General features: G+C 43.2%; 1 protein-coding gene across 1 annotated transcript in view; it reads left to right on the forward strand.

Moving 5' to 3' along the window:
• Positions 1–304: 304 nt before the first annotated feature.
• The window catches only part of LOC134949244 (cytochrome P450 2F2-like), a 101,979-nt gene continuing 89,481 nt past the window's right edge, over positions 305–12,802 (forward strand). The window contains exons 1-2 of the mRNA XM_063937720.1: positions 305–578; positions 1,851–2,013. Coding sequence (XP_063793790.1) covers positions 402–578; positions 1,851–2,013 — 340 coding nt within the window. The 5' untranslated portion in view covers positions 305–401. The remainder of the gene's footprint in view (positions 579–1,850; positions 2,014–12,802) is intronic.

Consider the following 12,802-nt stretch of genomic DNA (forward strand, 5'->3'; position numbering starts at 1 on the left):
GTGCACATCACTACCTATAATGTAGGTTTAACCTTTTTGTACACATGTATATTATATACATGAGAATGGTCTGAGGAACACAAAGAATGTGAGAAATAGCAGGAGAATTCCCCTGATCAAAGGTTCTCATCATATAAGGGAAGTTTCTATTTTTATCTAGCGCTGTATTTGCACCTAACCCATCCTTTTTGTGTAAAGTCTATTTATCTGAAATGTGGTGAAACATTTCTTTTCAGGTAGTGTGCACCTTCAGCTGCTTTCCGTACGTCTGGGAGATTTCTCTATATTATTTTGTAAAGGATAAAGTTAGTTTGAGCTAAAAAGCACCCGATACAAGGTCTAATCAGCTCCAGTGGTTTCGCTAAGAACATAAGAATAATCACCTGATCTCTGTTGGCAGGATGGATGTCTGCTCACTATGTACAGTGCTCCTGGTGCTTCTAGTCACCTGCTTGTTGGTTAAGTACTGGAAGATGATGTTGGAAAGAGACAAACTTTCCCCTGGACCAACTCCTCTTCCCATTATTGGAACCCTCTACAAGATGGACATCAGCAATATTGTGCATTCACTATTGGAGGTAAGACTGGGCCATACCCAACTGCAGGAGAAGTCATGTGTTCCATAGTTCCCAACAAAAAGAACCAAGATAGAACTCAACAGATTTATATAATAATTAGCAATATAGTATTGTATAATGTATGTCATCCGGACTAACTTGCAAAAATTTGGTTACAGTTTATATAATTTTTTTGCTTTATGTTATAGTAGTTCTCAGCTTTTGATACTAAGTTATAGAGAAGACACTTTTAAATGAGTTTATACAGACAAACTTTCACTTTTATTCTAACCATATACATAAGATAACAGACTTACAAAAGCATAGTCACATGCTCTTTCTTGTAGAAAATTGTATTTTAATGTTTTAGAAAGAGGTATAAGCAGACTCTTATCATGTCTTTTGCATTATTTTAGAACAGGGGCGGGATGTAATGGTGTCCAAGATCGCCGGAGGTGCAGGATGCCAGCCAATTTCGGACGTTTTTTTAAAAGGGCAATCATAGTTTTGACTTGTAAGTGATTGTCCTTTTAAAAAAATATCTGAGATCGTCCGGCATCCCGCACCTCCAGCGATCTTGGATGTCCTTACATCCTGCCGCAGGTGTCTTAGATACAGTATTGCTAGTTTTGGTAGAAGGGTTATTATCATACCTTTATTATCTTCTTTTAATAGCATAGATAAAATCAGACTTCCAGAGCCATATATACTGTACATCATACAGCTTTACACCCCATATGCTGTCAGTGAAGCCTATACCTCTACTGGATAACCCATTATGATGACATGGGTTCTCTCCCCGTAACAGAAATGATTTGCTATAAAACTAGTGTAATCTCACAAAACAAATAGGGGTATAGTGGGGCAGTACGGATGGTGTAATGGATAGCATTACTGCCTCACAGCACTGAGGTCATGGGTTCGATTCCCACCATGGCTCTACCTATGCGGAGTTTGTATATTCTCCCCGTACTTGCGTGGGTTTCCTCTGGGTACTCCGGTTTCCTCCCACAATCCAAAAATATACTGGTAGGTCAATTGGATCCTAACACAAATTAACCCTAGTATGAATGTGTGCTCGTGTACATGTAGCAGGGAATATAGATTGTAAGCTCCACTGGGCCAGGGACCGATGTGAATGTAAAGCGCTGCGGAATATGTGTGCACTATATAAATAACTGGAAATAAATAAATACAAAACCAATTAAAATTCTCACTGTAGACAATAAATGGATTTATATATCAAGTAGCAACATAACTCTGTACTTTGTACATTTTTTATTCTACTCATAGTTGCGTAAAACCTATGGAGACATATTTACTATATACGAAGGGAACCGTCCTTGTGTTGTGCTGTGTGGATATAAAGCTATAAAGGAGACTCTGACTGACAAGGCAGAAGAATTCAGCGGTCGTGCTGATTATCCTTCTTACACTGACTTTACAAATGGTGATGGTAAGTTTATGACCAAGTAGTACATGTAGAGAATTTGGACTGTTTTTCAGTTCTACATTTGCCTGTATCAAGATCAGATTGTTGATATTATTGTGCAGACAATGAGTTCTTGGGCAATTTACTGGGGTATTGTCTTCACCGCCTAAGTAGTAAAGAAATGGGATTCAAGGCAGATTAAAATATGACCTGGCAATTAGTCCTTTGTTTTAACTTGAGGAGGCTAAAAAAAAAAATAAGTTACATTTTTTCTGATACATCTTTCTTTAAGGCTGTAACAAATATTGTATTTTAACATTCCACAAGTAAAACATCAGCTTTTTGAAGCTGTATTTGTAGAAAGTACGGTTATTTGAAGTACGTTGTGTAGAAGGCATGTTGTAACATATAGTGTTGTGCTAGCCTATTGCATAATTTTGTATAGTTTTCAATCTGCTGCTTTTTGAAATGTCAAAAAATCCTTAAAAAATAATAAAAATGTGCAAATAGTAGCATTTGCTTTTATCTCCAACTATTCATGTTGAATTCAAAATGATGTCCCATGCCTTTGATTGTTATATTGTGTAGTGTTGGTCACACATGTGTATGTATAATGATTGTTTTACCTTGCTTAGTATTCCACCTGTGTATCTTTGAGTGCCAATGTTCCACATGTGAAACATTTGTCTATCTTACTTTCTATTTTACGTAACAGCCCCAAATGTTGCATTCAACCTTAGAATCAATCTAAATTCATCATATTAAACTTTCAAATCAATCTTATAAGTGGTTTATGGTGCAGTGGTTAAGCTAAAATAGAATCTGGTTACCAACGGAGTAATTGGTATCTAATTCAAGGCTTGTCAGGTTATAATATTTTTTTCCCACCAACTTGGGGACACCAGAAAAAAGTGGTATAGTGGTGCTGATGAAATTCAGGCACTTTAAATTCATGTATGTACTGTAGCTACTCGCTCTATAGACCACACTAATGGTTGCTTTCCAAATGAGTTAAAGTACCCCAAAAGTGTGGGGGCTTTGGACGGTTTACATTATGTTTATGCAACTTTTCTTTCTGTCTTTTTTTTATTTTTTTATTTTTTTTATTCTTTAATTCAACTCTTTTTCAAGCCTGAGGCAAAAAGTCTTTAACAGCATGACTTGCAGGGCTAGAAGTGGGGGCCAAAGGTTGTGCCCCTACTCCCAATGCTGGGGCTTCTTGCCAAAGCCAGTCAAGTAAGTAACTACTACAACCAGAGTTAATGTAAAAATAAGATTTTACTCACCGGTAAATCTATTTCTCGTAGTCCGTAGTGGATGCTGGGAACTCCGTAAGGACCATGGGGAATAGCAGCTCCGCAGGAGACTGGGCACAACTAAAGAAAGCATTAGGACTACCTGGTGTGCACTGGCTCCTCCCACTATGACCCTCCTCCAGACCTCAGTTAGGATACTGTGCCCGGAAGAGCTGACACAATAAGGAAGGATTTTGAATCCCGGGTAAGACTCATACCAGCCACACCAATCACACCGTATAACTCGTGATACTATACCCAGTTAACAGTATGAAACATAACTAAGCCTCTCAACAGATGGCTCATAACAATAACCCGTTAGTTAGGCAATAACTATATACAAGTATTGCAGACAATCCGCACTTGGGATGGGCGCCCAGCATCCACTACGGACTATGAGAAATAGATTTACCGGTGAGTAAAATCTTATTTTCTCTGACGTCCTAGTGGATGCTGGGAACTCCGTAAGGACCATGGGGATTATACCAAAGCTCCCAAACGGGCGGGAGAGTGCGGATGACTCTGCAGCACCGAATGAGAGAACTCAAGGTCCTCCTCAGCCAGGGTATCAAATTTGTAGAATTTTGCAAACGTGTTTGCCCCTGACCAAGTAGCAGCTCGGCAAAGTTGTAAAGCCGAGACCCCTCGGGCAGCCGCCCAAGATGAGCCCACCTTCCTCGTGGAGTGGGCTTTTACTGATTTAGGATGCGGCAGTCCAGCCGCAGAATGCGCCAGCTTAGAAGCAGGAGCACCCAGTTTGTTGGGTGCATACAGGATAAATAGCGAGTCAGTATTCCTGATTCCAGCCGTCCTGGAAACATATTTTCAGGGCCCGGACTACGTCCAGTAACTTGGAATCCTCCAAGTCCCTAGTAGCCGCAGGCACTACAATAGGTTGGTTCAAGTGAAAAGCTGATACCACCTTAGGGAGAAACTGAGGACGAGTCCTCAATTCTGCCCTATCCATATGGAAAATCAGATAAGGGCTTTTATATAACAAAGCCGCCAATTCTGATACACGCCTGGCCGAAGCCAAGGCCAATAACATGACCACTTTCCACGCGAGATATTTTAGATCCACGGTTTTTAGTGGCTCAAACCAATGTGATTTTAGGAAACTCAACACCACGTTGAGATCCCAAGGTGCCACTGGAGGCACAAAAGGGGGCTGAATATGCAGCACTCCCTTTACAAATGTCTGAACTTCAGGTAGTGAAGCCAGTTCTTTCTGGAAGAAAATGGACAGAGCCGAAATCTGGACCTTAATGGAACCCAATTTTAGGCCCATAGTCACTCCTGACTGTAGGAAGTGCAGAAATCGACCCAGCTGAAATTCTTCTGTTGGGGCTTTTCTGGCCTCACACCACGCAACATATTTTCGCCAAATACGGTGATAATGGTGTGCGGTTAATTCTTTCCTGGCTTTTATCAGCGTAGGAACGACTTCCTCCGGAATGCCCTTTTCCTTTAGGATCCGGTATTCAACCGCCATGCCGTCAAACGCAGCCGCGGTAAGTCTTGGAACAGACAGGGCCCCTGCTGTAGCAGATCCTGTCTGAGCGGTAGAGGCCATGGGTCCTCTGATATCATTTCTTGCAGTTCTGGGTACCAAGCCCTTCTTGGCCAATCCGGAACCACGAGTATCGTTCTTACTCCTCGTTTTCTTATTATTCTCAGTACCTTTGGTATGAGAGGTAGAGGAGGGAACACATAAACCGATTGGTACACCCACGGTGTCACTAGAGCGTCCACAGCTATCGCCTGAGGGTCCCTTGACCTGGCGCAATATCTCTCTAGTTTTTTGTTTAGGCGGGACGCCATCATGTCCACCTGTGGCCTTTCCCAACGGTTTACCATCAGTTGGAAGACTTCTGGATGAAGTCCCCACTCTCCCGGGTGTCGGTCGTGTCTGCTGAGGAAGTCTGCTTCCCAGTTGTCCACTCCCGGAATGAACACTGCTGACAGTGCTAAGACGTGATTTTCCGCCCATCGGAGAATCCTTGTGGCTTCTGCCATCGCCATCCTGCTTCTCGTGCCGCCCTGTCGGTTTACATGGGCGACTGCCGTGATGTTGTCTGATTGGATCAGTACCGGCTGGTTTTGAAGCAGGGGCCTTACCTGACTTAGGGCATTGTAAATGGCCCTCAGTTCCAGAATATTTATGTGTAGGGACGACTCCTGACTTGACCAAAGTCCTTGGAAGTTTCTTCCCTGTGTGACTGCTCCCCAGCCTCGAAGACTGGCATCCGTTGTCACCAGGACCCAGTCCTGTATGCCGAATCTGCGGCCCTCTTGAAGATGAGCACTCTGCAGCCACCACAGTAGAGATACCCTGGTCCTTAGGAAGCTACCATTTTTCCCAGGACTCGTGTGCAGTGATGCACCGATACCTGTTTTGGTTTCAGGAGGTCTCTGACTAGAGATGACAGCTCCTTGGCTTTCTCCAGCGGGAGAAACACTTTTTTCTGTACTGTGTCCAGAACCATCCCCAGGAACAGTAGGCGTGTGGTAGGAACCAGCTGTGACTTTGGAATGTTTAGAATCCATCCGTGCTGTTGTAGCACTTCCCGAGATAGTGCTACCCCGACCAACAACTGCTCCCTGGACCTCGCCTTTATAAGGAGATCGTCCAATTACGGGATAATTAAAACTCCCTTTTTTTTCGAAGGAGTATCATCATTTCTGCCATTACCTTGGTAAACATCCTCGGTGCTGTGGACAGTCCAAACGGCAGTGTCTGGAATTGGTAATGGCAATCCTGTACCACAAATCTGAGGTACTCCTGGTGAGGATGGTAAATGGGGACATGCAGGTAAGCATCCTTGCTGTCCAGGGATACCATGTAATCCCCTTCATCCAGGCTTGCAATAACCGCCCTGAGCGATTCCATCTTGAACTTGAATCTTTTGATATATGTGTTCAAGGATTTTAAATTTAAGATGGGTCTCACCGAACCGTCCGGTTTCGGTACCACAAACATTGTGGAATAGTAACCCTTTCCTTGTTGAAGGAGGGGTACCTTGACAATCACTTGCTGTGAATACAGTTTTTGGATAACCACCAACACTGCCTCCCTGGCAGAGGGAGTTGCTGGTAAGGCAGATTTTAGGAAACGGCGGGGGGGAGACGCCTCGAATTCCAGCCTGTACCCCTGAGATACTACTTGAAGGATCCAGGGATCCACCTGTGAGAGAGCCCACTGTGCGCTGAATATTTCTGAGACGGGCCCCCACCGTACCCGGGTCCGCCTGTGAAGCCCCAGCGTCATGCTGTGGACTTACCGGACGCTGTGCCTTTTTGAATCGGCATCACCTGACCACTGCCGAGTCCATAACCCCCGTCTGGCGGCAATGGACATTGCGCTTAATTTTGATGCCAGCCGGCAAATATCCCTCTGTGCATCACGCATGTATAAGACAGCGTCTTTTATATGCTCTATTGTCAGCAAAATATTGTCCCTATCCAGAGTATCAATATTATCCGACAAGGAATCTGACCACGCAGCAGCAGCACTGCACATCCATGCCGATGCAATCGCTGGTCGCAATATAATGTCCGTGTGTGTATATATAGCTTTTAGGGTAGCCTCCTGCTTTCTCTCCGCAGGTTCCTTTTGGGGCGGCCGTATCCGGAGACGGTAGTGCCACCTTTTTTTGATAAACGTGTAAGCGCTTTATCTACCCTAGGGGGTGTTTCCCAACGTGACCTATCCTCTGGCGGGAAAGGGTACGCTGCCAATAACCGTTTAGAAATTATCAATTTCTTATCGGGGGAAGTCCACGCTTCCTCACACACCTCATTTAATTCCTCAGATGCAGGAAAAACTACTGGTAGTTTTTTCTCACCAAATATAATACCCTTTTTTGTGGTACCTGGGGTACTATCAGAAATATGTAATACATTTTTCATTGCCTCAATCATGTAACGGGTGGCCCTATTGGAAGGTACACTAGTCTCATCGTCGTCGACACTGGAGTCGGTATCCGTGTCAACATCTGTGTCTGCCATCTGAGGTAGGGGGCGTTTTAAAGCCCCTGATGACATTTGAGACACTTGGACAGGCACAAGCTGAGTAGCCGGCTGTCCTATGTCGTCAAACCTTTTATGTAAGGAGCTGACACTGTCACGTAATTCCTTCCATAAGTCCATCCACACAGGTGTCGACCCCGCAGGGGGTGACATCACATTCACAGGCATTTGCTCTGCCTCCACATCATTATCCTCATCATACATGTCGACACAGCAGTACCGACACACAGCACACACACAGGGAATGCTCTGACAGAGGACAGGACCCCACAAAGCCCTTTGAGGAGACAGAGGGAGAGTATACCAGCACACACCAGAGCGCTATATAACACAGGGATATCACTATACAGAGTGTTTTCCCCTATAGCTGCTTGTATTATATATACTGCGCCTAAATTTATTGGCCCCCCTCTCTTTTTAACCCTTTCTGTAGTGCAGGACTGCAGGGGAGAGCCAGGGAGCGATCCTTCCAGCGGAGCTGTGAGGGAAAATGGCGCCAGTGTGCTGAGGAAGATGGCTCCGCCCCTTTTTCGGCGGGCTTTCTCCCGCTGTTTGCGTAAATCTGGCAGGGGTAATTTACACCTATATAACCTCTAGGGCTATATATGGTGTCAGTTTTGCCAGCCAAGGTGTTAATATTGCTGCTCAGGGCGCCCCCCCCAGCGCCCTGCACCCATCAGTGACCGGAGTGTGTGGTGTGCATGAGGAGCAATGGCGCACAGCTGCAGTGCTGTGCGCTACCTTGGAGAAGACAGAAGTCTTCAGCCGCCGATTTTCCAGACACTTCTTGCTTCTGGCTCTGTAAGGGGGACGGCGGCGCGGCTCCGGATGACGATGTCGGGTCCTGTGTGCGATCCCTCTGGAGCTAATGGTGTCCAGTAGCCTAAGAAGCCCAAGCTACCACCAGTTAGGTAGGTTCGCTTCTTCTCCCCTTAGTCCCTCGTTGCAGTGAGCCTGTTGCCAGCAGGTCTCACTGTAAAATAAAAAACCTAAAATATACTTTCTTTCTAGGAGCTCAGGAGAGCCTCCTAGTGTGCATCCAGCTCGGCCGGGCACAGAAATCTAACTGAGGTCTGGAGGAGGGTCATAGTGGGAGGAGCCAGTGCACACCAGGTAGTCCAAAAGCCTTCTTTAGTTGTGCCCAGTCTCCTGCGGAGCCGCTATTCCCCATGGTCCTTACGGAGTTTCCAGCATCCACTAGGACGTCAGAGAAAGCCATTTAGTTAAGTGAGCCCTCTTCCATTTTAAGGAAAGGGTGTTTTCTTGTACCAGTAGCAATGGGGTGTGAGACTAGAGGTCTGTATCCATTAGGGGACAGGCCAGGTGAGGCTCATTGCTAAAAAGACCCAACTAGAGACTAGAATCTCCAGGCTTATTGATAGCTGTGATCTTTGGATTGGGTTCTGCCTGTACATGGAACTCCTCTCTAGTGATCTTTCAGATGCTATGAAGAAGACACCCAAAAGCAACAACCATTTCAGCAGTTATAGCATTTTCTTTCTGTAAGGTACCCATTTTTGGAGTGGTTTTCTAAGTGATTAGTTTCTGCAGGTCTACTTTTTTGCCTGATAAGCAATCAGCATGACAAACATGAATCCCAAACGGACTCTCATGTGGTGTGAGGTTTTCTTCCAGGATTAGTGGTTTCCACTACAGACTCCTGGGTTTGATGTTTTATAAGCCAGTTATATGTCATAGATTTCTTTGATACAGTGTTTTTGTTTATTATTTCAGATATTTACAAGCACAACATTTTGCTCTGTGGGAAAACAGTCCGTCTTTACTCTGCTTGTACAGTAGTTGTTATACAATTTCCAGACAGACAAAAGAAGTTGGGGTTTAAATTATCTTTATCTGGTGCTGAAACCTACTGGGTCTTTACAGTACTGTACATCTCACTCTTTTTGCATGATGGTCCTAGTGATATTGTCTCAACCTTTAAGGTTGTCCAATAAGCACAGCTTCACTCACTTCACTTGGTTCAAACAAATTTTTCACTGGAACAAATCTCTCCACTGTCTGTCTGATCAGGTCATCAGTCTGTCCCCTGAAGTACATAATTCTCCATATACACCCTGTTTTATAGATCTCTTACTTGATTGGTAAAGCACACTATTCTCTAACAGGAAGTGATGTCATAAATTGATACATAACTGTTAGGGGTTTAAATAGGAGCCCTGTCCCAGCAGTAAATTATCCCTTGATGAAGTCTTAAGTACGTATCGCATTCGAGTTCCTGTCTGATCTCCTACCTCACAGACAAGATATTGTTACAGACTCTTTGATGCTTTGTTGTTATTCCCTTTTTCCAATTTTTTTTATGTATGTCTTAGCCTTAACATATATTTATCTCTATATATTTTATATACATTTTTAATATATATCTTTTATATACTCTGACTTAAATAAAATGTCTATGTTAAATTTTATATTGGCTACCTGATCCCCTTTTATAGAAAAAAATATATTTTACCCTATATTTACTCTCCTTGTACTATCATATGACACCATTGGTCTCTGACACCACTATCCCATTCTTTTCTGTACATAATTCTTCACCCTCATTGTCAACAGGTGCTAGTGACAATGGACATCAGGTTTTGGATTTTTGGAGCAGTCAGGTTTTGCTCTTGTTCTTCTTTGAATGATGTTGTGGTTCAATCTCCTGTTCAATATATTGGATCTAAGGAATTAATAACAGGCTGCCAGGGTAACAGAAAAAAATGGAGACACACGTTCTAGTACAACCAAAACACAGTGAAAGCGTAGGTAGTTAATAATACACAGTTTATTCCAATGAACATAGAGGAAAGATAGTGGCTCTATAGTAAAACCGTATTAACCTCTAGCGCTCTGTGATATAATAAGTAGTACTGACAATTCAAAACATGACAATGTATTACAAGCAATTAAAAGATAAAACAACAAATACAGACTTATACATAAGCCCAAATCTTCTTTGCCTGCAGTTGCGTCGACAAGCCTTTGCTGATCTTTGCCTACATGCAAGAACCCCATTAGATCCCGGTTACGCCTTTTCACTCATATGTTTAGATACAATCAGTGGAGGTTCCAGAGGTGGGGCTGCACCCCAAACACTGCCAAACATCACTGCCCAGGACTCACTCGCAGTTGATTTGTCTCCCTTAATGGAATTTTGGACTGTGCTGCAACCCCATCTCTGGAGCCCCCTCTGGATACAATTACTTGCGAACACTCAGCTCTGGAGCATTCCCAATCCAATAACATGCAAATACGCTCCACCAAGAGGCATAGATTTAACTCTGGGTCAGGTCTTTATACTCTACACTAAACCAACTAACTTCTCAAAATATATAAGCTCTTTCCCAACTTTTCAAAGCCATGTCTCTAATATGTTAATTTACCAAAGACTGGGGCAGATGTATTAACCTGGAGAAGGCATAAGGAAGTAATAAACCAGTGATATGTGCAAGGTGATAAAGGCACCAGCCAATCAGCTCCAATATGTAAATTAACAGTAAGGATCTGATTGGCTGATGCCTTTATCACCTTGCAAATATCACTGGTTTATCACTTCCTTATGCCTTCTCCAGGTTAATACCTCTGCCCCATTGACTGTTAGTAGGAGATGCTGTTTGCTTTTTCCCACACCCTTGACATAACATTGTGAGGGTGACAATGAGGCAGGTTAGCCTCAAAAAGTCAGGCTGTGTCAGGTACATAAGTAGTATAAATTAGATATGTGTGGTTCAGTTTCCTTGGAAACTGAAACCACCTGAACTTCTGGTATCTGAGTATATCCGAGTCCTGTCCCAGTATTTCCTACCAGGCTCCGATCCAAAAATGAAACAAAATGTAATTCTCCCGGTGTTGAATCTCATGTACTGTATTTTGTATTTGATAAAAGTTCCTTCCTCATGGATTGGGCACCAATCCACACATAACACCGCAGGGAGGGGGTGCAGGGTGGGCAACAGTGTGAGTAGGTGCTCCTGTGGGCTACTGTGGCTGTTAATAAAGAGCGCTTGTGACTATGATTAAGAGCAGTGGGATACTTTATCACCATCAGACTAGGCGTCATCAGTGAAGGCCTGTAGGCTGTCATTAAGGGCTACTGTGAAAAATTATTAAAAAGGGCTACTGTGACTTATTAAAGGCAATGGAGCATTACTGTGTCATCCTCAAACCCAATGTCATCAGTGAAGGGCTGTGGGCTGCAGAACTGTGACTGTGCCAGTGTTAGGAAAATCATCATTATAAAAAATATAAAATGTGTTCTGTTGCTCAGGCACTGTTCTTAAAAAAGAATAATGTTCAGTAGGTGCCACCTTAATTAATAATAGTGTTGTTAATCAATATGGATCAGGCGATAGAAGAGCAAGAGTAGCAATCCTGTACTAGTGCTGGGGCAGCTGCCAGTTATAATGATAGTTCATCAACAACTATAGATGTGTCCTTTTATATCCTTGCTACAGCCCTTAAAGTCACGCCATTCCGTGGCGGGACTTGGTATGGCCGAGAGTTTTATTTTTCGGGAAAATGCATGCAAAGTAATGTAATAGGATGCACAGGCATTTTTGAAAAAAAATGCAAAAAAGACGATCACACGGCACTCACACGTTATGTGTAACGCTACTTGTAGAGCATGGAGCAAAGATGTAAAAGGACACATCTGTACTAAAGGTGGTCCAGATGGCAGAAAGTTTAAGAAAGCACAGCTAAAATCTAAACAGTTTTTAACAATGATAAAGCAAACATCAACTCTAAAGTAAAAATGTACTGCCAAAAAATGTAAAATTGCCAACATGCCATATACCGCACACAGCGGCAAGGAATGGCACTGGTCATGTTCTTTGTTTGGGAGTGGTTGTCCTGTTAGTGCTACTTCTGTTTTTTTGCTCTATTGTGGAAGCCAGGGCTAAACACAGTCAGGCAACTTCTTTTGTAACCTCATATGATGATGTATCAGCTTCTTGTGCTGAGTCTAGTAGAGGTGTCACCTTTAAAACATACAATACAGTTCCCTTACAAAAAAGTACATTAAAGCTGAAGAATAAACTGTGTGCTCTAAAATCTCTGAGGAAAGTCTAGGCATGTCCACGTTAACTATGTGTGAGTCTTGCATTTCTGACATTGTACTCAGAGATAAGCCTCCTTCCTTTATTTCTGCACCTTCTGTGGGGTTGAGCAGTAAAAGTAAAGATGATGTCATAAAAGAAATTGAGGATGCTAGTGTGGAAGTGAAACAGGATAAGGGACATATTTGTGGACTATCTGACGCTAATGATGATGTTGATGATGAGAATGTTGTTTGTGTAAATCAGCCACCACTTGCTTGTGATAAAAAGAAAGCCATTGTCATGCCTTGGCATAGGACCAAAAATGTTACCTCTTAGGTGTGGAATTATTTTTACCCAAATCCTGCCATCATTTGTGAGGCCAAAGTCAGTAGAGGTAGGGATGTTAACCATCTAGTCACTTCTTCCCTGTTACGCCATTTGCAGAAA

The sequence above is a fragment of the Pseudophryne corroboree genome, chromosome 8 (genome assembly GCF_028390025.1).
Source record: "Pseudophryne corroboree isolate aPseCor3 chromosome 8, aPseCor3.hap2, whole genome shotgun sequence".
NCBI classification, from domain to species: domain Eukaryota; kingdom Metazoa; phylum Chordata; class Amphibia; order Anura; family Myobatrachidae; genus Pseudophryne; species Pseudophryne corroboree.